Raw genomic sequence first — 22,126 nt, forward strand, 5'->3', positions numbered from 1 at the left:
CTCAACAGTAACAGAATTTGAGCATCTAGGTATCGTAGAGTCAGAGGAAGTTCAGCTGGTCAGAAGAAACCACTGTCAAGATACGGAGCAGCTTACCTACGAGAAGAGACTACATAGACAAGGACCGTTTTACTACAGTTGATGACCGCAACAGAAGTTCAGAAACTCCTCAATGGTAAGGAGGTGATTAAGGAACATTTACTCACTACTTTTCATAACATGAACTAGGCAACACTGTAGACTTATTGGGCAACCAGTTAAAGCAAATGAAAGGAAAAACTCTCACAAAGCACATAACTACATTGGGGAACTCATTGCCACAGGATGTTGTGAAGGCCAAAAGAATCAAAGGGTTCAAAAAGGTTTTAGAAAAATTAATGGAAGATAGGTTCATCATGGGCTAATAAACTCAATGGTCCGGATACAACTGCCAGCTTAGGAAGTGTCTGAATTACTGACTATCGGAAACATGGAGAATATACCAGCAGAATAATTACTCCATGTTCACCCCATTTCTTACGCAGTTTCCTTCAGCAGCCACAGCTTTCCACTATCAAAGACAGGCTACCAGGCTGGATGGCCCTTCCCTTTGATCCCATATGGGCCTTCTTATGTAACTGAGGGGCAATTTTTCTACATATCTCAGATACTTCTCAGAACAGTACTCTGTGTTTATACTAGCTATGGTGTGGACTACAGCCATAATCCATACTGGGATAAAGCAGAGTTGCGGAGAGGGGGAAGAAAGGAAGATGATGTTCTCTGCATCTGGCAGGTAAAATGCAGCCATCCCCTCTCTTTCACAGAAAACCACATTTCTTAGTTGCTTTCTTGGCCTTCCATACTTTTCTCAGTGGCAGCTTAGGAACCTGAAATCTAGTCACACTTTGACTAGGTTTACTGAGTCACAGGCTAGGTTTACTGATACACTTTCATTTTGTACTAATATCGTTCTTTATATTAAATAACTCTCCTCGGTCCTACTTGTTTACTTACAACTGCTACCCTCCCATTTTTTAGAATATAGTTATGGCCCCTCTCAAGATTTGTTTTTTAGGCTAGAAAAGATAAAAATTTTTGTTATTTTATAAGACAGATTTCTCATTCTGGTCCTCCCTTTCCCTACATTTCTCCCAGTTTTAATGGGTGCACCCAGTTTGATGTGGTTTTCAATGAGGACACATCAGTGCCTTGCACAATCTATTAAAATGTCTTCACCTCCTAAAACAATTTATGCCGATACAGCCTAAGAGTAGATCCTGTGTTGTTTTATAATGCTGGCTCAAAGTCACTGTGTGCTCCACGACTCTTCTCAACTCCTCATCCTGCCATTCACAACTTATGAACCCCCACAGTACAGTAGGGACTAGTCTCTGTTTGCATGATCTTGTAGTTTCTGTAGTTAAAAGAAACTTTTTTTACTACCCTCATCATGAAGCTGAGTGAACTGAACACAATTTGTTCTCTGTATTGACAGTGCCTTTCCACTTTTAAGTCATCAGTAGATTTCATTAGCACACCACTCCCTTTTTCCAACATTATTGTAGGGCATAAAAACTAAGTTTAATCCCAGACTGATCGTTGAGTAACTGTACCAGTAACCTTCCCCACACTGAAAACTCTTTTCTGAGCCCCTTTCCCTTATCGCCTTTCCAATTCTTAAAAGGCCTTTTATTTTCACATTAGCAAATGAATTCCATTTGGCATGATATCAAGTACAAAAACCTCTTATTACCTCTCCATTAACTTTTTTTTTTTTCAGTTTAACTAACAATTCTCCATTTGGTAGTATAATTGCACACTTTGCTAAAGTTCAGATTTCATTTCCCACTTTAAAAAACCAGCTGTTTTATCGAAGTACAATATTAGTTCAGTCTTGTACAACTTCTCTTCTGTAAAATCAGGCTGCATTCCCTGCTATTTTCCATTTATCTCTGTAGTTAGTTACTCTCTCTTCAGAATTTTGCCTACAGCTTTTCAACGTGCTGGGCTAAAGGCTAAGCTTTGGTCTGCTTTTCCATCTTTCTTAAATGTAAGCATTGCTTGCTATTACACAGTTATACAGTGACCTCTGTTGTGAAAAGGTATTAAGCATCATTGTCATTGTATCTGTGATTTTAGATACTAGTTATTTCAGTATTTGGAGACAGAGAGCATCCACTTCTTCAGACTTACAGCACAAGAGATGCAAGGTTACTGTATGTTTTCATGGGACAAGTGGCATAATACGACAAATCCATGTAAGCTTTCAGGATCAAGTCCATTCATAAAGTCTGACAAAGCAAGAGAGAGCTCAGAAAGTCTTGCATAAGTTTTGGAATGAGATCTAGGCAAAAAGACAACTGGTTTAATTTTTTTCCTTCATGTTGTGTAGCCATCACTTTTTCAGCTTCACCTCAAAATTAATTAAATTTCTGTGCATGGATTCCAATTATCCATCCTGACTTTGCACCATGCTGTCCTCCTAACTGAAATGTAAGGCAGGATATTAATTTAGATTTGGAGCATTCTTTGCATTATTCCTAGTATAAGCAACATCCACTCTGCACAGAAACTTCACACCTTTTCCTGATATTTTTATTGATACAAAAAGGAAATAGCTTGTTGTTTCAGTTCCATGTTTTTCCCCCTTTGTCGTAAGAAATCTTTCTGCTGCATATGCACACACCAAATATGCTATCGCCCAGCATATAGTCCACTTCTCTGTTCTGTGGACCCTTGCCAGTAACAGGCTTCCTGAATTTTCTTAACAGGGACACAAGGGTCTCCATTATTTGTGCAAATCTCAGTTCTTTTCCCTTTTTTAAAAATTATTATTTCCCTATATGCCAGTCCCTTCCCTAGCAAGATGTCAAACAGAATCAGTGTAACAACCTCATTGTCTTCTTGATATTTCCCTGTTTTGCTGAATTTGGTTTAACTTTTTCAGTTTCCTTTACCACTAACTTTTGTTCCTTTTTGTTCAGTGCAGCAAACTTCTTCGAACTTAATTCAGCTCTTCCTCTTCCTTGCCTTTGTGGTCATGTTTCCACCTGGGTCACATTCCTTATCTAGCAGCCTATGTAGCTTCCTTATCTTATTTAACAGATGCCTACATAGTTGTATTTTGTCAAACCCTACTCTCCTTTCCTGTATCTTGTCTTCGAAATCCCATTCTGCCATCATCTCTAGCTTTATTCTTTTGTCCCTGAGTCCCCTTTCTCAAGTGTTGTAAGATGATGTTTCACAAATCAATATATTCCAGAGCATATCCACTTTTGAAAGAATATAAATCTCATAGCTTCAAATCTTGGACTCATGTCCTCCTTCGAATATTGCTAAGGCTGTCTCACTTATTATCCCTGTCTTCTTGTCTTTCTTTGAAGGAAAAACATTATCTTCTTTCAAGCAAACTCCCTTCTTTTTTGCCTCTTAGCAGCTGAAGCTGCAATCTCTGCTTCATTAAGGTTCTGCATATATTCAAAGAATCACAGAATCATAGAATGGTTTGGGTTGGAAGGGGCCTTAAGGATCACCTGGTTCCAACCCCCCTGCCATAAGCAGGTTGCTCAAAGTCCCATCCAACCTGGCCTTGAACGCTTCCAGGGATGGGGCATCCACAGCTTCTCTGGGCAACATGTTCCAGTGCCTCACCACCCCCACAGTAAATAAATTCTTCCTCATATCTAACCTAAATCTACCTTCTTTCAGTTTAAAACTGTTACGTCTCATCCTATCACTAAACTCCCTGACAAAGAGTCCCTCTCCAGCTTTCTTGTAGGACCCCTTCATGTACTGGAAGGCTGCGGTAAGTTCTCCCCACAGCCTTCTCTTCTCCAGGCTGAACAACCCCAACTCTCTCAGCCTGTCTTCATGAGAGAGCATCTTTGTGGCCCTCTGTTATTTTTTAATATCTTTATTAATGTAGCAAGCAATTCTTGCCTAGTGAACACTCCAGCTAGAAGGGCCTCTGTCTAATTCACACAACAGAGCTTCAAGATAAGGAAGATCCTGAAGATTATGAATTGCATTCAGCCTACCAAGCAGGAGGCACAGAAGTTCACTTACCCAAACAAACAAGGACTCAGTTCTTCCCTGCCAAGGACTGGATCCCATACAAACTCTCCTACTTGCTCTCCTCCCACTGTTCCATGTAAATCTAATCTCACGTTTCCTCCATGTTGTAAAATCACAAATGGGTCTTGAAGAGGTCTGAGACTCTCAAATACGGATTTTTCAGTTAGGTCAAGCTGCTTGTTTTTTAGCCCTGTAACATAATTGACAGCTGTTTCCACATAAAAATAGCTGCTTCCCTATCTTTTTCAAACACCAAAAGATTAAGCTGTAAAATACATGATGACCAGTATTTATATTACGTAACTGTAAACACTGGGTGAAAACTACTCACACACCCGTAATTTCCCCTTGCCGTTGGTCTCCCAGGCGTTCTCAAGTGTGGGGGGAACCACCTCTGAAAACGTTTTCCTAGAAAACTGGCTCATAGAAAAGTATATTTCCATCAAGAGCTGAGTATGCCCCGTGTGATTGGATCTTTTATGTGAAATTGTAATTACTTTGAAAGAAAGCCTTTCGTCACCAGCCAAAGAGCATGACAGTAGGTGCATTTTAGGGGAACTCTAATTTAGAGATTGGCTCTGAGACAGGAAAAGGTGTCAGTTAAGGAATTGAAGGTGAAGGACCCATTGTCCCACCCACAATTCATGTGCCAACAGAGCATCACTTTCTATTTCAGTGTCCTATGGGACTGAAAGAGCTTAAAAGTCAAGTAACATGTCAGAATCAGGGTTATTTCACAGTAAATGATACAGAAAAAGGATACAGAAAAAAATGGCTTGATACGAATTACTACAATGATGATTAGCTTCTGTTACACTTCTCAATAAAAACTTGTCTTATTGAGTAAAGGTAGTCCTCCCAGAGCTTGGCTTTCTATGTTTTAATTGCACTAATATTTTATAATTTTCATATGGTTATTTGAGATTATTTAACATTATTTGTTGTAATGAAGCCTATGGTTACTTAAGAGTGATTCTTCTGTCCTTGCAGCAATATAAAATAATCCAGATGAAAACGGACCAGCAAATCATGTCTGCAAGGCAGGCAACCTCCTGGCTAGGGATGCCAAAGCAGTCAGTTCACACAGCTTGTTCTCTGATTTGTGGCACCTCCTTCTGGCCACAGTAAAACAATGTGCTCACATGCTTATAGCACATGCCCAACAGATTATACATATCTGGAAGCTCTTTGATAAATCATTTCCCACAGGTTTCTGCTTCCCATTTGTCACGTCCCTCCTGTTCTATGAAAACTCTCTAGAGCAGGAATTGTGGCTACCGTCTGGTCTTGAGGCCAGGTAGAGTGTGACCCATAGTAATTGCATATATACATGCTCTTATCCTGCAGCAAATCTGAGATAACTTTCTCCTGCGTGCAGCGAAGGGGAACGTGTCTGTCTGCCCTATGTTTGTGTATATATGGTCAGAGCTATTGGATGGTAGGTGGCATGCTGAGGTGACTCTGGGTTTGGCTTTACTCTTCCTGACTCTTTGGCAAGGAGAGATCTTTATTATGGCCCATAGGTATTACTGTATATAGTACACATAATGTACATATACAACAGTCTGTCTCACAGTGAAATGCTGTCCTATGGAGATGAGTAAAAACAGAACTGTGATATTATTCAAACAATTGATAAAAATAGTTTGCCAATGGATCAAAGCCGGAAGATTCTTGGAGTATAGCTTGCAACCAGACAAATCATTACAGAAGTAAAACCAAGCTGACAAACAGATATATTTGAGCATAGCACAGGGCATAGTAACTATAACAAGGCGTAGTTTGTCCAATGTCCTCAGAGCACTCAAAAATCAGGTTCCTCAGATGATCAACTTAGTCATTCAGGAAGGTATACTAGCTCTGTAAATGCTGAAGGTAGATGCTCTGCATAGCCAAAGGGGGCTTGTAGCCACTGGTCCTTTAGCCAGTCTGATCAGGCTTTCCTCTCACATGAAGTTCAAACAAGTCAAAGCTTCTCTCCCCTGTAACATACCAAGTACAGCGCAGCTTCAATTATTACAGGAAGGGTATTTTTTGAGATGGAACAGGTATGCTGGACAGCTGTTAACATGATCGGGCACTTGTGTGTGTTTGTTTCAAGAATGGATTAGAATGAAAGATGAAGGAAATTTAACTTCTCCGGTTTGGTAAAATGGCACCACAGGAATGAAGAATAAGTGCTCAAGGGCACATAACAACATAGTTGTAATCATATGATTGCCCTTAGTAAAACACTGTTAATTGATAGACGATTTCAGAGAACTAGATAAATTACTAATAACTAAGGGCAGACTTATTTGGTGTGAAAAGTCCTAGATTGATAAGGAATCAAAATGTTACTTATTCCATTTAATAAAGAGGTATTGGCTTTTGGGGGGGAAAAAATAAAGAAAAAAAAAACAAACAAAAAAAACCAACCTAACCTTCCAAATTCAGATATGGAAACAGCACAAATAATTCTGAAATAGGGCTGTACTTACTAATTTCTGGAGCAGTAAAGACTACAGAGGGATATTTACTAGCGTTGTGGGATCACAATAAGGAAAAAGGTGTTGACTTGTATTTTCCCAGGTTTATAAGTGGCCAGCCTTAACAAAGTACACAGCCTCCTCCTGACTTGCAAAATCACTCCCCCAGATAAAGCCATCATTTTCTTTATTCTCACACAAACTCTTCAGAGAAAAAATTGAAAATCTACCCAAATGACCAATGCTGACTGCAGAGTTACGTTTGTAATTGGCTATTAGTAAGCGCTAAAGTATCCCTAAGTGGACAGAAGAGACTGCAAACACTGCTGTTTGAATCTATTGGTCAGCAAATTTGTGAGTAACACAATGAGTCTGTTTCAGATGAGGGTCTATTTCATTTTCTCCGCATAGCTTGAAAGGGGCAATGCACTGCTTTTCCACCTAGGAATTTGACCTAAGGAATTTTCTCATTCAATATGTTCTTTGCTATAATAGGTTCTAGTAATGATGGTTTTGTGCAATGAAGTTATTGCACTGATTAAGAAAAATTATGGCAATGAAAACAGACAGTGTGACTGGTTGGTAAGAAGCTGAATTTTAAAGAAGTCCTTTCAATGAATGGATCAGAATCAGCCACATCCCAATACAGCAGTGGTTTTGCGTTAGTAAGCACAGTGAGGAAGGTGCCAAATGTTACAGGCGAGGAGATGGCATCTAGCAGAGAAAGCTTGCGCTGCTGTTCCAGTATATGTTTTAACTTCAGCATGACTCCATGAGTTACTAAAGCTGCTGTTACCGGGTCAGTGTAAACCACTCCTGAGTGTTCAGAGCTTCCCTACGTGCAGTGTGCCATTCTCAGATGCAACAGTGAGGCCCACGTGAGGGCTGGCAGCCCACCTTTACGCTCAGTCTCTCCCTGGTACATGGGAAATATCTTGTAGCTTTTAACAAGATGAAGATTTTAGTACACGTTTTGCACATTCAGGAAGATTAGTCCCCTGAGCTAGTACAATACGCCTACTATTTTTTAATTTTTGAGTGGTTGTAAAAAAAAAAAAACAGAGGTTACAATTGTTAGTAACTAGCATTCCTTCCTGTACCAGAAGCAACAACACGTTCTCAGCAACTTCCTCAGGAATTCTCACTCCTCTTTGGCCATTTGTTATCAGTTCTACCAGTGATGATCGTTAGTGCATGGAGTATGATAATCTCATTACCAAAATCTACAAAGCAGTGCAAAACCCTGCATTTCCCTGCATGCATTCCCATTAAATAAAAATACTTTGATTGTCAGTGGTTTAGAACAACTGCCCGACAGACTTAGCTGAAATCTGGGATTTTCATTTACAAGAAGAATCAGTAACAACATAAAAATTATGGAGCCAGACCAAAAGTCAGCGTATACCAGCATCCAGGCAGCAGCAGCAGCAGCAGCAAACATCAAGGCAGAACACAAAAACGGGGCAGATGGAGATTACATCTAGAGAGGTGGGTTAAAAGGTACTGAAGCATGTTCGTTCCAGTAATTTGTCTAAATTTATTTGAACTTCTTCATACTTTTGGCCTCATCTCCCAGTACTCAGGCCTCATCTCCAGTACAGAAAGTTACTTATGCTGTGGAAAAATGTCCTGTGGTTTGTTTTAAAATTGAAGCCTGAGCATTTCCATGACAGCCCCCAAGTTTTTGGACTTTGAGAAATAATGTATAACTGGTGAGACAAGACTACATGCAAGATAAAGACATGAGAAGATCATATATTTATACAAAGCTATTACCATATTGGCTGGAATCTTATCACAACTCCCAACACATTATGATCTCCAGAGGTCCCTTCCAACCCCTACCATTCTGTGATTCTGTGATTCTGTGATTATTTCTTTTTTGTCTATCATAGAAAATTGAACTGATATCTGCAGATAATTAAATTACTAGTAGCAGTGCCAGAATTTCTCTCCTTTTTTATAATAGCCTATTTAAAGCCCATTACTAGGTAAGTATAGTTGAGACTGTTTTATCATTGTGTTCAATGTTTTGCATTATTAACACTGAATTTCATCTCCCATTTTATTGACCAGTCACTGTAAGAGAGAATTCAGTTCACCACTTGATGTTTACAGTGTAAAGCCTCTATATGAGTAGGTCATTTAGTTTTTCTTTTTATATAAGGGAGATAAGTAAGCATTTCAGGAGGTGATTTCTCTCATTCTAATGTTGACATTCAAAATAAGTCAAATGAATCATTATCTTTTCCTCTTTTTTGAGCATAAAAGAAGTCTAGATGCAAGTATTTCCATAGAAAGTAAATAAGGATAAGTAAGACAGATCATTACCCTCAAAACAGCAAAGACCTAAGATATAGGAGTCTTAGCTAGTAGTTCTCCCTCCAAAATGAAAGAAGAAATAGGCACTTCCCACAGCAATTCTCCTCACCTTTCTTGACACTTATTTTTGGATGGGATGACTCTCTCTTAGAGAAGCTTCTCTCTTCTCACTGATTCCAGGGGGAGCTGGGAGGACTGACTTGGAGTAACCTTTAGAAGCCTAAACTTATGAGGTAACTCCATTGTTGGCACTATGAGATCCTTCTAAACTGCTGGAACTTAGTCACAGATTTAAGAAGGTGCTAACAGGTCTTGATCATGCTGAACCACACCCACTACTGCAGCTATCCTTCCCAGTGCCATCTTCCACCTGTACAGACATGGGAAGCATCTGGCCACAGATGTGACTGCTCTGAGGGAGTCTGTAAGCTTTGTGGTCTCGTTACCCTGCACTCCCTCCAGGTCAGTTCTGGATGGGTTGAACTGCACAAGTCTGGTACAGTGGTACTTATCCTTCAATTATCAACTTCACCATTTAGTCCACATTCAGTGCTCTGCCTTTTAACCTGTAATTAATGCTTCCTCACCATATAAAATAAGGTACCATTATTTTCTTCTAATTATATCCTGAAGTGAAAGCTTCAGTAAACACTGGAATTATTCATGGAACAGAAAACATTGGGAAGAATAATTTTGATTTAATTAAACATTGCCATATTCATTAATCACAATTCCAGTCTCCTCTTTGTTGAACCAAAATGTAAATGCTTTGGTTTGGTTTCATCGGGCATGCACATCCACATGCATCTTGCACAATGTTGTTTGATGATAACCACAGTTTGAGACTATTCCATCCTTAGTCTTCAACTTGGTTACAAGAAATGCCAATCACTTGTAGAAGAGATATTTACCAAGAGACCGACACCAGAGAGTCAGCACTGTGGGCACACGGTGAAGAACTGACACAAACAGAAGCCTTTCAACATGGCTGAGAAAATAAGATATGTCGACTTCTCAACTAAAATTAAATAAACTAGCTTTTTCAGTAGAATCTGCACACAAACATCAGGACAGTTGAAACTTCCATGGAATTTTCTCTTTTTTTTTTTCTTCTTTTCTTAAGAATCCACTGATTTTGTGTTAAAAAACTGGGACAAAAAAAATAATCCCTGGGAGATCTATTACTGGATGAAAATTCCATTACCTAAAATAACTCTTATTTGTCTTCTACTATTTATCCAGAACTATGCCAGTTATGTAAATAATTCATTACAGTGTAACACTCACTAAATGGTACATATTTCTTGATGATATGCACGGTGAGTTATTTGTCTTGATATCTGTGATATCCTAAGAGAAGTACTACAACATGGCCACTCAAAGCTATTGCTGAACATTAAATAAACCAAATTTAGTTTGCACTTCTAAAAAAATTTATGCAAGGGTCTGAAAACACATTCCACTGTACCTAGTGACAGAGAAGAATTCCTGTTTCTTATAAACAAAAGATAGGTACTGATGCAGTGTCTTACACAGTACTAAACTAGAGGAGTAATGGTACTTTAAAAGGAAGTTCTGTGAGAAAGAAATGAATCTTCCTTGAAATAGAGGTACATTTTATAAACTGTTCTGACATTGTGGACCAGAAATGTAAAAATATTTAGATACCTAAAAATGCAAGTAGGCACCATAAGGAATTTTCACGCTCACTTTAGGCACTTAGCTCCCCCAAATACAACCGCAGATGATTGATTGGCCTTGTCATAATCCATCTGTTAAGAATTGAGAGGTGATGGCAAAAATAAGCTCCTTGCTCAAGTTATTAAAGAATGTTTGCCATTTTGTAGCAGCTAAAGCAATGCAATTAATAGCAATTAGAAACATTCCTGCTTTTGGTGATCCTACCAAATTCCAAATGTATCATTACTTGCTCAAATACCTTTACTAATGTGGAGCGCTCTGCTGTAACTAGCTCAGAAAAATGGGAATAAATGACATGTGCTATAAAATTATCACATCATTTGTGTTAGAGTGCAAAAGTGGAGTTAAGCCAATGGCCTGTAGTGTTACTCTAAGCCAAAGAAAGGAAGAAATGACAACAAAACCAACAAAACAATCTGTAAATGCTTGTAGGAATCTCAGTAGGTGAGATACTGGATGCATATCACAAATTTGGACTAAGCTGCTACTTATTTTCAACACAACACAGAGATGTAAGAAATAAAAGCTTACACAAATCAACCCCGTGGTGCTTTCAAGTGCAGCTGCTCTCTTCATGTCAGTTGTTATTGCAAGTTGTCAGGGAACGGTTCTGTTCACTTGCAGATAACTCTAGGAGATTTTTACAAAAGTGGAATTTGACAAAATGAAGAAAGCTTTTATATTCTGACCCACTCTGGTATTCACAGTGACACAGAAATACATCTAATCTGTATAAAAGCACAATTAAATGCAACTGTGCTTGGGCCAGCCTCAATGAGTTTTTAAAAGAGGCTGAGCTTCGTTAGAGCTCAGCATATTCATTACAGCTATAAACTGAGACCAGAGTTGTCATACCTTACTTATAAACATCTAAAAGTAAGCCGCCTAATCTAGCCATTACTAGCATTTCTTTATCGTTATCATTGATGGAGAGATTGGGGCATCACAAGCAAGTCATTCATCCCTACCTAAGATACCTGAAGTATGTGAGAAACAACCCTCTAAATGATCCTTGCTTTCAGCTGCCAAGACAAGGAGCATAGGCAACTACCTTAGACATGATGTCTAATGTTTAGGTGGAGTTATTTATACCAGATATGGTGGACTGCCACTTTAACAGCACACATTATGTGAGTAAATGTGCATAACTTCCCCATATTTAGCAGAGTAAACATCAAGATAGATTAAAAAGTGTTAAGTATATGGTGTTTTTTTCCTCACTTTGCCCAGCTTGTCTGCTTTGTTTATGAAACAGGGATACAAAGACACTCACAGATTGATAGATCTTGATAAGATGACAGACACGGTCAGAAGGATGCACCCGCAGGGACCAATTTCAAACTGAAAAAGAAAAGGACAGGTTTTATTTAATTTGTTGCGTATATTCCTCTCCCAATTGTAAAGAAATGCAAATCAAACTGAGAGCAGAAAGAACTGTTCTCATTTATGCTACAACTAAATTTGTTGGTCTGTTTGTTAAAATGCAAGACAGGTCCATATAGTGTTTGAAACAATGTTCAGAAGGCATCTTATGAGACTGATAAACACAGAAATACTGGCAGCTGAACTATAACAGGTTTAGTATCATCTCTATACACAGTACCTGGTGAATATTCTGCTGAAGAAATACAATCAGATCTTCATATCTTGTGGCGCTATGCAGTATTAGCTGGGCAGAAATGCAAGAAGAAAAAAAAGTAACTGAGGCAATAACAACTCATTCTTATGAACTGAAAGCTGAACTAACATAGCCAAAACATTAAATCTGACAGGAAGGAGTTGGACTACCAAAATGGAATAAAGATTAATGAAATCTACTTCTTACTGTTGTTACTTGGTGTAATATTGTATCTCAGTGCTTCGTATATTCTGAGCTTTTAAATACTGTTTCTTGTTGGTTTTAAGTTCATTGCACAGAGAGTTTGATTCAATTTAAACCATTGTTTATGCAACGAAAATGATTCCTAGGACAAACATAGGAATCCTGCAGCTTCAGAAGACACAGAATGGGCAAGCAGTTTAGGCATTTGTACCTATGTGGTCAGCCATCTGTAGCAGGCATGTATCAGAGCACTTCTCTTACTCAGAGAATACTCCCATGAATGCTATTTAACGTCAGGTTCAGGAGAGTTCACAGATCCAACCCCTTCCTTCAACATTCTTTGTCTATTTTTCCATCTTCAGCTTTTGACAGAAATTATGGCCTTGCAGATACTGTGCAAGGAAAGATCTGGCAGTCTGGATTATATTCCTTTCTGTCATGTTTTCACTGGGACTATGTCCACATGACCTTTGATAAGCTGTACTTAGAGGCAGCGCAATGATGTTAGGTGCTCTCCGAAATAGCCAGCATCTCAGAATGATGTTAACATGTTAATTAAATAATCTATCTTGTCTCTTGGAAGAGCATGTTACAGCCAAGGTTTTTTTGCTGCATTCACCCTGTTTATACAGGTTTTCATTTCCAGTTGTTGCAAAACTGTCAGGTTTTGAAAAGTTGTTGACACATCCTTTCCTCCATTTAGGAGGCCAGTAATATTTCCTTAAACCACTAAAGCCTCTGTTTGCAAAGCCATTTGTGAGCTTCAGATGGAAATAAAGGCAAAACTGGAAAGTATTTTGCCATTTGGAGCTTCTGGAGGAAAAGAAAGGCAATGAATTCTGTGTAAGACATGAACAAAATACTGCCTTTTGATGCTCATGGCCATGCTGGTCAACTTGAAAGGATCCATGTTCACTTTTACTCCATACCGATAAAACCAGGCACAGTTTATAAGCTTGAAAGATAGATGGAAATAAAAGGACTTCAGAGAGCCCATGTGCCCACAGACACTGGGACGACCCAGAGCCAGACAGACTACAGGATTTTGTTATTTCCTATTGGGTTTTGGATCACAGTTTACTAATTTGACACAAAAGAATTTAAAACACTGAGACAGCAATGGAAATGAGATTCATTGTACTAAAACAAGAAAAGCCAGGAAAAGGATATATGGAGAATGTTACTGTGAGTTACACAGAGCCTTACAGTTTCTAAGATTCCATCTGCCTTGTATTTTCCTATGGGAGTGAACTGCTGTCTTCCTGATGGCCTGAAGAGGATATTCAGACAAAACCAAAGCTCATGTTAAAAGGAACAGAATGGCATGAAAGAGAAATCAACAGTTGTTACATGAACTGAATGACAAGCCGAAGATTTTATATTATCATTTTTAACCACTTCTTTAAAAAAAGACCTCTTTCATAAGAAGTTCATATTACATATTAAACAAACTTTGATCAATGAAATATATACTTTAGCTGTGCTGTGCTCTCTCAGTCTATTTAACATGAATTATGAGTGTCTCTATACAGAAAGAGGATAAATACAGGTTTAAGATGTTAATGACAGGTTTTTTTGGAAAAGGATATTAGAGCAATGACATTAAAACAAGCAGAAGAACATATGCACACCATCATCAAAGAGGAAGCATTTTATAGATGTAAAATATGCAAAATACCATTTGAAATGTCTTTGAATTTGCTGCTTCTATTTCAGGTTTGAAGAAAGACTTCTGTGCCCAAAAGCTTCTGTTATTTTTCAGCTATCTTAGTTGATCTAATAAAAGAAATGACCTATTCTCACAAAACCTGGCTCACTTAAAAATATTGTGTAGGATCCAGTACAGCCAAAGCCAGCAATCTAAAAGTTAGGTGTCTTGTGTACAAGCAGCCTAATTACGTAGCATAAACTAAGTAGCTATTAGGCAGCAAAAGGAAATTAATCCCAGCCATAATAGAATATCCTGCAATACAAAATTGTTGGAGTAAAATGCTGCATCTGGAAAAGTAACTCTTGGTAAAGATTTTGGAGGAATCCTAGCCTCAATGAAACCCACAGGATTATTCACAGCAGTTTCAAAGAATTTGACTATTCTCTCCCAGCTATTGGGACAGCAGAAATGACATTTTGCATTTCTCCTTAAGCCATTTTAGACTGCATAAATACAACCTACAAAACTTTCGTTTTGTAAACTATGCACCTATATAACAGACAAGCATAGAAGCATTGTACAGTCACCAAAGCTGCTTCTCCTACTTACAGTGCCACAATCGCCTTTTCATTGCCTCCTGCACGCCACAGTATGTCTGCAATAGCCATGGTGAGGCACTTGGTCCTGTGAACTTCTGAAGGCTGAAGACAACTGCAGTCCAGGAAATGAAAGAAACAGACAAGTACCAAAACATGTATCGGGGAGCTTGCTCCTTAGAGGGGAAACTGCTCCAGTTACAGTGTACACGGATTCATAGCAAGCTTGTAGCTCAAAGAACAAAAGCATTTTTTTTTAGAGATTATTTAGGCATTGGAATGCCTAATAATGAATCTCTGGCCAGTTGCCTCAGAAAATTATCATTTAGGTATATCAGTTCCTTCTATAGTTAAGAAGAAGACAACCTGGATGGACAACTCAAAAAAATCCTGTGAGTTGAACTGGGAGCTGGTATTGTTACTGAGGGGACATACCAGGTATAAAGGTACAGCTGAATCCGACCTTTCTCTGAGGATTAAGCGTCTGAATTAAATGCCATAAGAGCGCTCGCTCTGCATGCAGCATGAAAAGTTCTCAGCACTGGCCTGAACAGGTGATAGGAAGGTGCGGTGCTGCTGTTCAGCACCTAAAGGGCTCTAAAGAGGGAGATGCAACTGAAATCCCACTGGAATATGGGCTTTCTGGAACCATTCTTTGAGGTGAACCACCTTAAATCTCATTTTAAGCATTTAGGAAGGTACCTTGGCTCTCGCTGACGATAATCAGATCCAGTGAATAGAGCTGTATCTAGAACAACTTCCTCTTTAGATTGCTAGTAAAACAAACTGGGCACAGAGGGTAGCTCTACTCTGAAGTCAGAAGCAAAACAGAAATTTGAGGGAAGCTGATTCACCGAGGTTGCGTGAACAGCTGTTTGGTGCGTTTTGGGGATCTGGACGAGCTAATGCTGATGATAATGACAGTTAGACTGCTGCTATGGGTACTTAGGCTAAGCAGTTGTAAGCTTGCTGGCCTAAGTCTGTGTGCTCTGTGACAATACCCTTGTAATACAGGTGAAGCTGAGAGATGAAATGCACAATCTCTCCTTCTAGGAGATTAATAGTAAAGATGGTGTCTGATTTGTAAGGAACGATTAAAACAAAACTATTATTATCATTAAGAACAACAGACAAAAATGAAGAGAAGACTAAATAAGGTATGATCAACAACAGGAACTGATTATACCCACATCTATAATCATACCCTGAAAACTAATCTTCCAAAAAAAATAGGGATGCTTTTTTCAGAATACATATTTATAATTGGTTGGACAAAAATCAGGTGTATGAAGTCTACGGAACAATAATATATTGGCATTTAACGACAAATAAGAATTCTTCTTTAAATCTGTAATAGATGCTTTATATATTAAATATGATTTTTAGTTTATAAAGGCCTTCATACTTAATTTCTTAAGTTTTTATTTCTTAACTCTTGTCAACAAATCTACACCATGATGTTCCTACCTACTACTAATCCTTATCTAAAGTACCATCTGCAATAAACACTATGCTTGCATTTTTTTAATAAGGTCCCAAAGTGATGACCTAAAACATTACGGTAACTGACCCAGTATTGGCCTGTCGACCAATTCTTTCAATACTTTCAGCCCCACTGTTTCTGAAATATTTTCACTTAGATGCTTGGCTTGGAACTTACACAATGATGTGCAAACCTACAGAATATTTAGAGTAGTCTGTTGATCCAAACATGCAAGCAACACTGTCAACGCGTTTCCTAGAAGCTGTGTTTTGTGAAGTCTTCTTAAACCTCCTGTTATTCTAACTTCCAAGATGTGAATGGAGAAATAAAGAACCAGGAGGCCAAAAGTCACATAATGGAGAACTGGCAGGTATACGAATAAAACGCAGCATCCATGAGCCTGAAGAAGTGGACAAGAGGTCCGTGCCCCTTGGAAGCACAGAACTGGATTTTCTCTAGTGGCTTCAAGAATGGCAGTCTTCCAAATTCAGATATTATCAGTCTTACGGTGTTACCAGCATGGGAGATGATGTCAAAACCTCTTCCAGGCATTTGAGTAAAAGGTCTAATAATTCAAAAGACTAAGCAAGAAACGCCAAACATCAAAAAATTAAAACAGACTTTCAAGTTCAATGTCTGACTTGAATATAATATTCCTTTAGAGAATGTTTCCCTCTCTGAAGGATGTGAGACATGGGAAATAATTGGTGAGAGTTTTCAAGCGAAGAAAAATATAATCACAGTTTCCTCTTATCTCTGCCTGTGTTCTAACACAGACACTCAGAACCTGAAGCAGAGCAACTAATTATGTGTCTGAGAGAGGTATCAGAGTAAGGAGGAGACATAATTATTTCTTGAACGTTTAATAAGCCTGAAGTCGAACACTTACTGTGAAGTGGCTAAAATTTGAAAATTCAGGATAGAACTAGAAAGGAATATTAATCCTCTCATTTCAAGCTCTGAGACTTCCCTTTCTTTCTGCCTGACTAAGAGTTTCTGCCCATGGCAAACACATCGTACGAAAAATATGTTTATCTTATGCATAAAACAGTCCATCTTGCTATTCTTTTTTAGGAGCCTGCAGGCTTTTAGCATTTCTGTGCATAAAGACAAAGAGCACACCTGCTAACCTGAAATTTCTTGGAGACTTTCTGTATACTTCAGCAGCATTTTTCATACACAAATTATGTAAAAACTAAATCTTTTAAAACCTCGTGGGTAATAGGAGAGGAAGATAGGAGAGGCAAATATTGCCAAGTAACCAGGATAGGTTGTAGCTGGCGTGAGTTGGGACACTTATAGTTTAAACAACCTGACCTCAGTCCACTTATTTGGGTGCCACATAATTGTACGACATTTACGATTACTGAACCATGCTGAAAAAGGAAAAAGTTAACATCGCTATTTTCACTATAGATGACCTGAGACACAAAGGAACCAGGGAGTAGATGACCAAAGGCTGTCCTCCAAGCTGAAACAAATTATTGGTTTTCACAACCAGAAATAATTCTTCAGTGAATTCTGTGGAGATTCCTGATCAAAAAATCTAAATATATGTTTTCTTTTATGTGGACAAAAGCCTCATTCTGCCTTGAAGCATCTACTCTCATAATCTGAATTAGAATAATAAAGTTTTGCTAGCTAATTTTTGCACTTTTTGAAAGTGTGCTCTGAACAGCAGGCTCTTGATATGAATTACAGACTGAAAGAACTGAACTGAAGAAGAAAAATGCTAAACTCCATAACGTTGTAGAATTAATTTGACATTACACTCTGTACATGTATTATACCACTGACCCCATCTCTTTATCAGTCCATGCTAATTGCCTCTAAGGCAATTGCTGCAAGGAACATGCAATTTTCAAGTGATGAATTCATAGCATCTCGTTTATTTGGCCCTTCTCTTGGGGTCCACAAGCAATCAGTGCCAATAATAACAAGGAACAGCAGTAGTAGTGGTGACAGTAAAACTTCCAGTATTGTATTTAGACTCTAAGCCTCATTTTCAACATTTCTAATGGCTTACTAGGTGTCTTTTATCAGGACTGCCTACCCACTAGTACTGCTGGACCTGGGCACCTCTGTGGACCCCCTAGGGCTTGGTGATCCTTTGATTAACTGTCACCTCCCATCCTGGGTGCTGAAAACAAGTAATGATGTTCTACAGGTGCCCATTTCTTTCCAAGAGTGAGGCAAATAGCCCAGACTGAATTTACATTAAATGCCAGTCAGATGAAACTAAGGAAAAAGAACAGAGTCCCTGCCACCTTCCTAAACAGTTCTAAGCAGAAAAGTGTATATTTAAGACCAAATTTTCAGACATGATGAACATTTTTACATTGCAAGGTAATGAAGTTCAAGAAAATTCTCAGCAGGAAAGCTTTTCTTCAGGCTAAATTGGGATCAGTGTATCACCCACAAAAAACAGAAGGTGGTGGCACCGTAAACCAGTAAAATACTGTTATCCCTCTCCAACGTACTGTACCTATAAAGCACAGGAAAACTTTGTGAAATTTTTCTTTTGTAATGGACTTAATTTCTTATTGAAAATAAAAGGCAAACACCAGAAGCCTGGCAGTAATTTTTTTAATATATTATTTTCCAGTATTTCATTGAATAAGCTCTGTTCCTTTAGCAAAGTGACAAGTACGTTAATATTATAGCAGTCCAAGCAATTTTCCTTGACATTAGCAATACTTGAAAATATGCCTTTAAAGTAAGTAGAAAATATACACACAGAATTTAAATTCACATTAAGGAGTTTAACTGTGAAAGATCAAACACAGTAGCAAGAAAATAGAAGTATAACTATAACTAATTTTTGAGCCTTCCTGAGATTCTTAGTCTCAGAAACTGCATGAATTTCATGGTCTTTCAAACCCTGATTACATTTTCTTTGAAATCATATTTCCATGGGATGTCAAGGTTAAATAATTTTCACTGGCCGCAATTCAAGCTGTTGAATTTTTTAGAGGTTCTTGGGTTAATCAGAAGCAAGTAATTATAAAAATGAAACACCAACCTCTAAATGCCTGCAGTTGAAAGGGAAGTAAATACAAGTAAATCATACGCTACTTTGTTTCTGTCTCAGAGACAAAGAGGACTTCAATAAGTTCAAACTCGAAAGGCTACTGGGTGGCTGCAGCAGAGAAAAAAAATTTTACTTCCGTATGGAAAATATTTCTGGTGTCAATTGCTGACTTACCGAGTGTCTTTATTTCTGTTACTGTCTGCAAAGATAAGCTGTTGTAGGACACAAGCTTGAACTGCAGCCAGTACTCCACATGGGCCACCCTGAGGGGAATAACGGGACACTCCATGAGCAAAACAATTTGCAATGTCTGATGCTGGTGAACACTTTCACAAGCCGTGTGCTTCCATCCAGGCACAAGCCATTTTTTCATCTCTCTCTTTCCATCCATCACTTTGCAGTGTTGTCTGTTGCCATACTTTTTTGGCAAGCCAATGAAAATCAGTGTTACAAACTGGTATTGTGTTTCCCACCTATTTTTCCTGAAAATGCCTAGACACCTATAAGGCCAAAATAAAGTTCTTTTTTTAAAATCTGTTCTGTGATTATACAAACAAAAGCTCTCCTGATCGCTATTGAGCCACAGTCTACCTTGACTTTCAGAGAGAAATCAAATCTGACTGTTTCCCAAAGGGTGAAAATAAGCCTTGCTCCTTTACCTCCCCATTATGCATCCCCTCAAGTTCCCACTTGCATCACTAAACAAAGATTTCAGTTTTATGCATAGCCCTCTGCACCAGGGAGCCATCTCACTGGGGGAGAGAGAGAAACCAAAGGATGTTAGAACCTTTTAAATGATTAATGTTGGGGAAAAAAAATCACAATACCAACAAATACCATACTAACTTTAAACTTTATGGAAAATAAATTTATAGCTGTTTTGAAAGACTGTGGGAGGGGGTAGCAATGTATTTCCATCTCCTTGCTTATTCCCTGCCATTAGCCCACCTGACCCCATTGCATGACCAAGGCCTGTTCCTACGGGTTAACTATATGGCAAAGACAGCTGCACAAGTTGTCCAGAGAAGCAAACGGTATGCCCTCTTCTTGCCTAGAAAACTTCATCCAGCATAACTCTCCTTCTCTTGTCACTCAGTTGTCAGGTGCTTCGTATCTTATTATTTACTCAAGCAGTTTGCTGAGGAGACAGCGAAAAGCCATCATTTGTCTGGGACATCTATGCATGAAGGAAGCAGGCTATGCAGGACACAAGGCTAACAACACAGATACCACAATACTACACATCACTTTGGTAGCACTAGGAATTGCTGCAGCTTAACAGAGGATTCAGCTTATTAATCCCACAGATGCTGTCCCATGTGTCCGTCAGCGCATGCTGCCATTCTCAGAAATGGGTTCATTCTTAACATTAGGAAGTCCATAACTTTAACACAGGTCCTCCCTAAACCAGCATCCCATACAGGCTGATGTATCAGAGTTAGGCTAGGCTAGGCTAGAGCCTACCCAGGTAAAGTAAGAAAAACAATGAGGGTAAGAAAGTATGGACCACCCAGAAGGTTTTCTGGAGAATCTGTGTTCTGATTTTAACCCATGCCAAAGTCTACACTGCTGTTACTCTCCATAGCATGAGATTAACCCAGGATCGCACTGCTGCCATATGCACCCCTGATTTCCTCTGTAGATCATAACCAGGCTGTGATGAGTCAGTTTACAATCTATCAAAGTCCTCTCAAAACCCTGGAGCAGAATGAAGAGTGCAGCCAGCAAAGTGATTTTCAAATAGCAATGTGATCAAAGTGATCAGTATAACTCTCAGGTTGTCCTAAGTACAGCATCAAGCCTAAGGGAGCAGGACCTGCAGGTACATGCAGTATGCACAGTATGCAAAGTAGAAAACAAAGGTCCTGTAATTAGGAAATGGCTTAGACATTGATACCTTCCATTTTCTCATTTATATTACACACAAACTACCCCTCTATAATTATTTATATAACTAATGAGTGCATCGTCTGAAATATTTTAAGGCAAAAAGCATGGTTTATTTCAGTCCACCAGGGAAAGCCTCCCAGTTAAAATAATTATGGGAATCATTGTAAGTGTCTTCTTACAGCACCACAGAAACTTAACGTGGGAGAGCAACAAAAAATTGTTCAGTTGAAATGAACTTTGGAAGTGAGGCGGCATATACTAAGTATCTGAAATAAACACATCTAAGCAAAACACCTCGGTTTACCATTCCTGCTGTGGAATTTACAGTAGGGAATTTAATGGCCAGTGAGACGTTAGAAGTGATGAGACATCCTTTCTCTAGCAGCAGGGTCTGGAAACACTGAAGTAACATTACTGTGGACCAGTGAACATTATTGCCATGATTCCTTTCAGAGTTTAAATTAATATTTCATATCTTTTTTTTTTCTGCTAGGCTTTATTTAAACATAAGCAGCTTTGTTCTGAGATCGTCAGCCTAATTAAATATTTAACTAAAAAGGTAAATTAATTAAATGTCTTAATGACATGTTTATCAGCCATTCTCCTTGCCCCAAAGCCTCTTTTCCTCTCATTTCCACATAGTACATAATGGTCTAATTCTCTCAGGCCAGATAAAGATTTTATGCATCAGTGCAGAGAGTTGATGAGTGTTTTGTAAAGAGGAGTCTACTCTGTCCCTAGTTTTTACTGAAGTCATAGAATCATAGAATCATTAAGGTTGGAAAAGACCTCTAGGATCATCACGTCCAACCATCAACCCAACACCACCATGGCTCCTAAACCATGCCCTGAAGTGCCACTTCTACACGTCTTTTAAATATCCCCAGGGGTGGTGACTCCCCCACCTCTCTGGGCAGCCTGTGCCAGTGCCTGAACGCTCTTTCAGGGAAGAAATTCCTGAAACTCCTTTCGGGTAGTTGTAGAGAGCGATAAGGTCTCCCCTCAGCCTCCTCTTCTCCTTGCTCATAAGAGGTGCATGGATATCCCAGAAGCATATGTACAGAGTCACAGGGCAGAGGCAAAAGCATTAAGGTGCAGCTGAGGAG

At 38.8% G+C, this 22,126-nt stretch overlaps 1 protein-coding gene across 2 annotated transcripts in view; it reads right to left on the bottom strand.

Annotated features, from left to right (window-relative positions):
- Positions 1-22,126, bottom strand: part of MINDY4 (MINDY lysine 48 deubiquitinase 4) — a 75,884-nt gene that overhangs the window by 26,205 nt on the left and 27,553 nt on the right. For both annotated transcript variants that reach the window (XM_075082218.1, XM_075082217.1), the window contains exons 9-13: positions 19,305-19,393; positions 14,630-14,731; positions 13,576-13,639; positions 12,151-12,216; positions 11,821-11,888 (exon numbers count right to left, since the gene is read on the bottom strand). In XM_075082218.1, coding sequence (XP_074938319.1) covers positions 11,821-11,888; positions 12,151-12,216; positions 13,576-13,639; positions 14,630-14,731; positions 19,305-19,393 — 389 coding nt within the window. The remainder of the gene's footprint in view (positions 1-11,820; positions 11,889-12,150; positions 12,217-13,575; positions 13,640-14,629; positions 14,732-19,304; positions 19,394-22,126) is intronic.

This window comes from Phalacrocorax aristotelis, chromosome 2 (genome assembly GCF_949628215.1).
Source record: "Phalacrocorax aristotelis chromosome 2, bGulAri2.1, whole genome shotgun sequence".
NCBI lineage: Eukaryota > Metazoa > Chordata > Aves > Suliformes > Phalacrocoracidae > Phalacrocorax > Phalacrocorax aristotelis.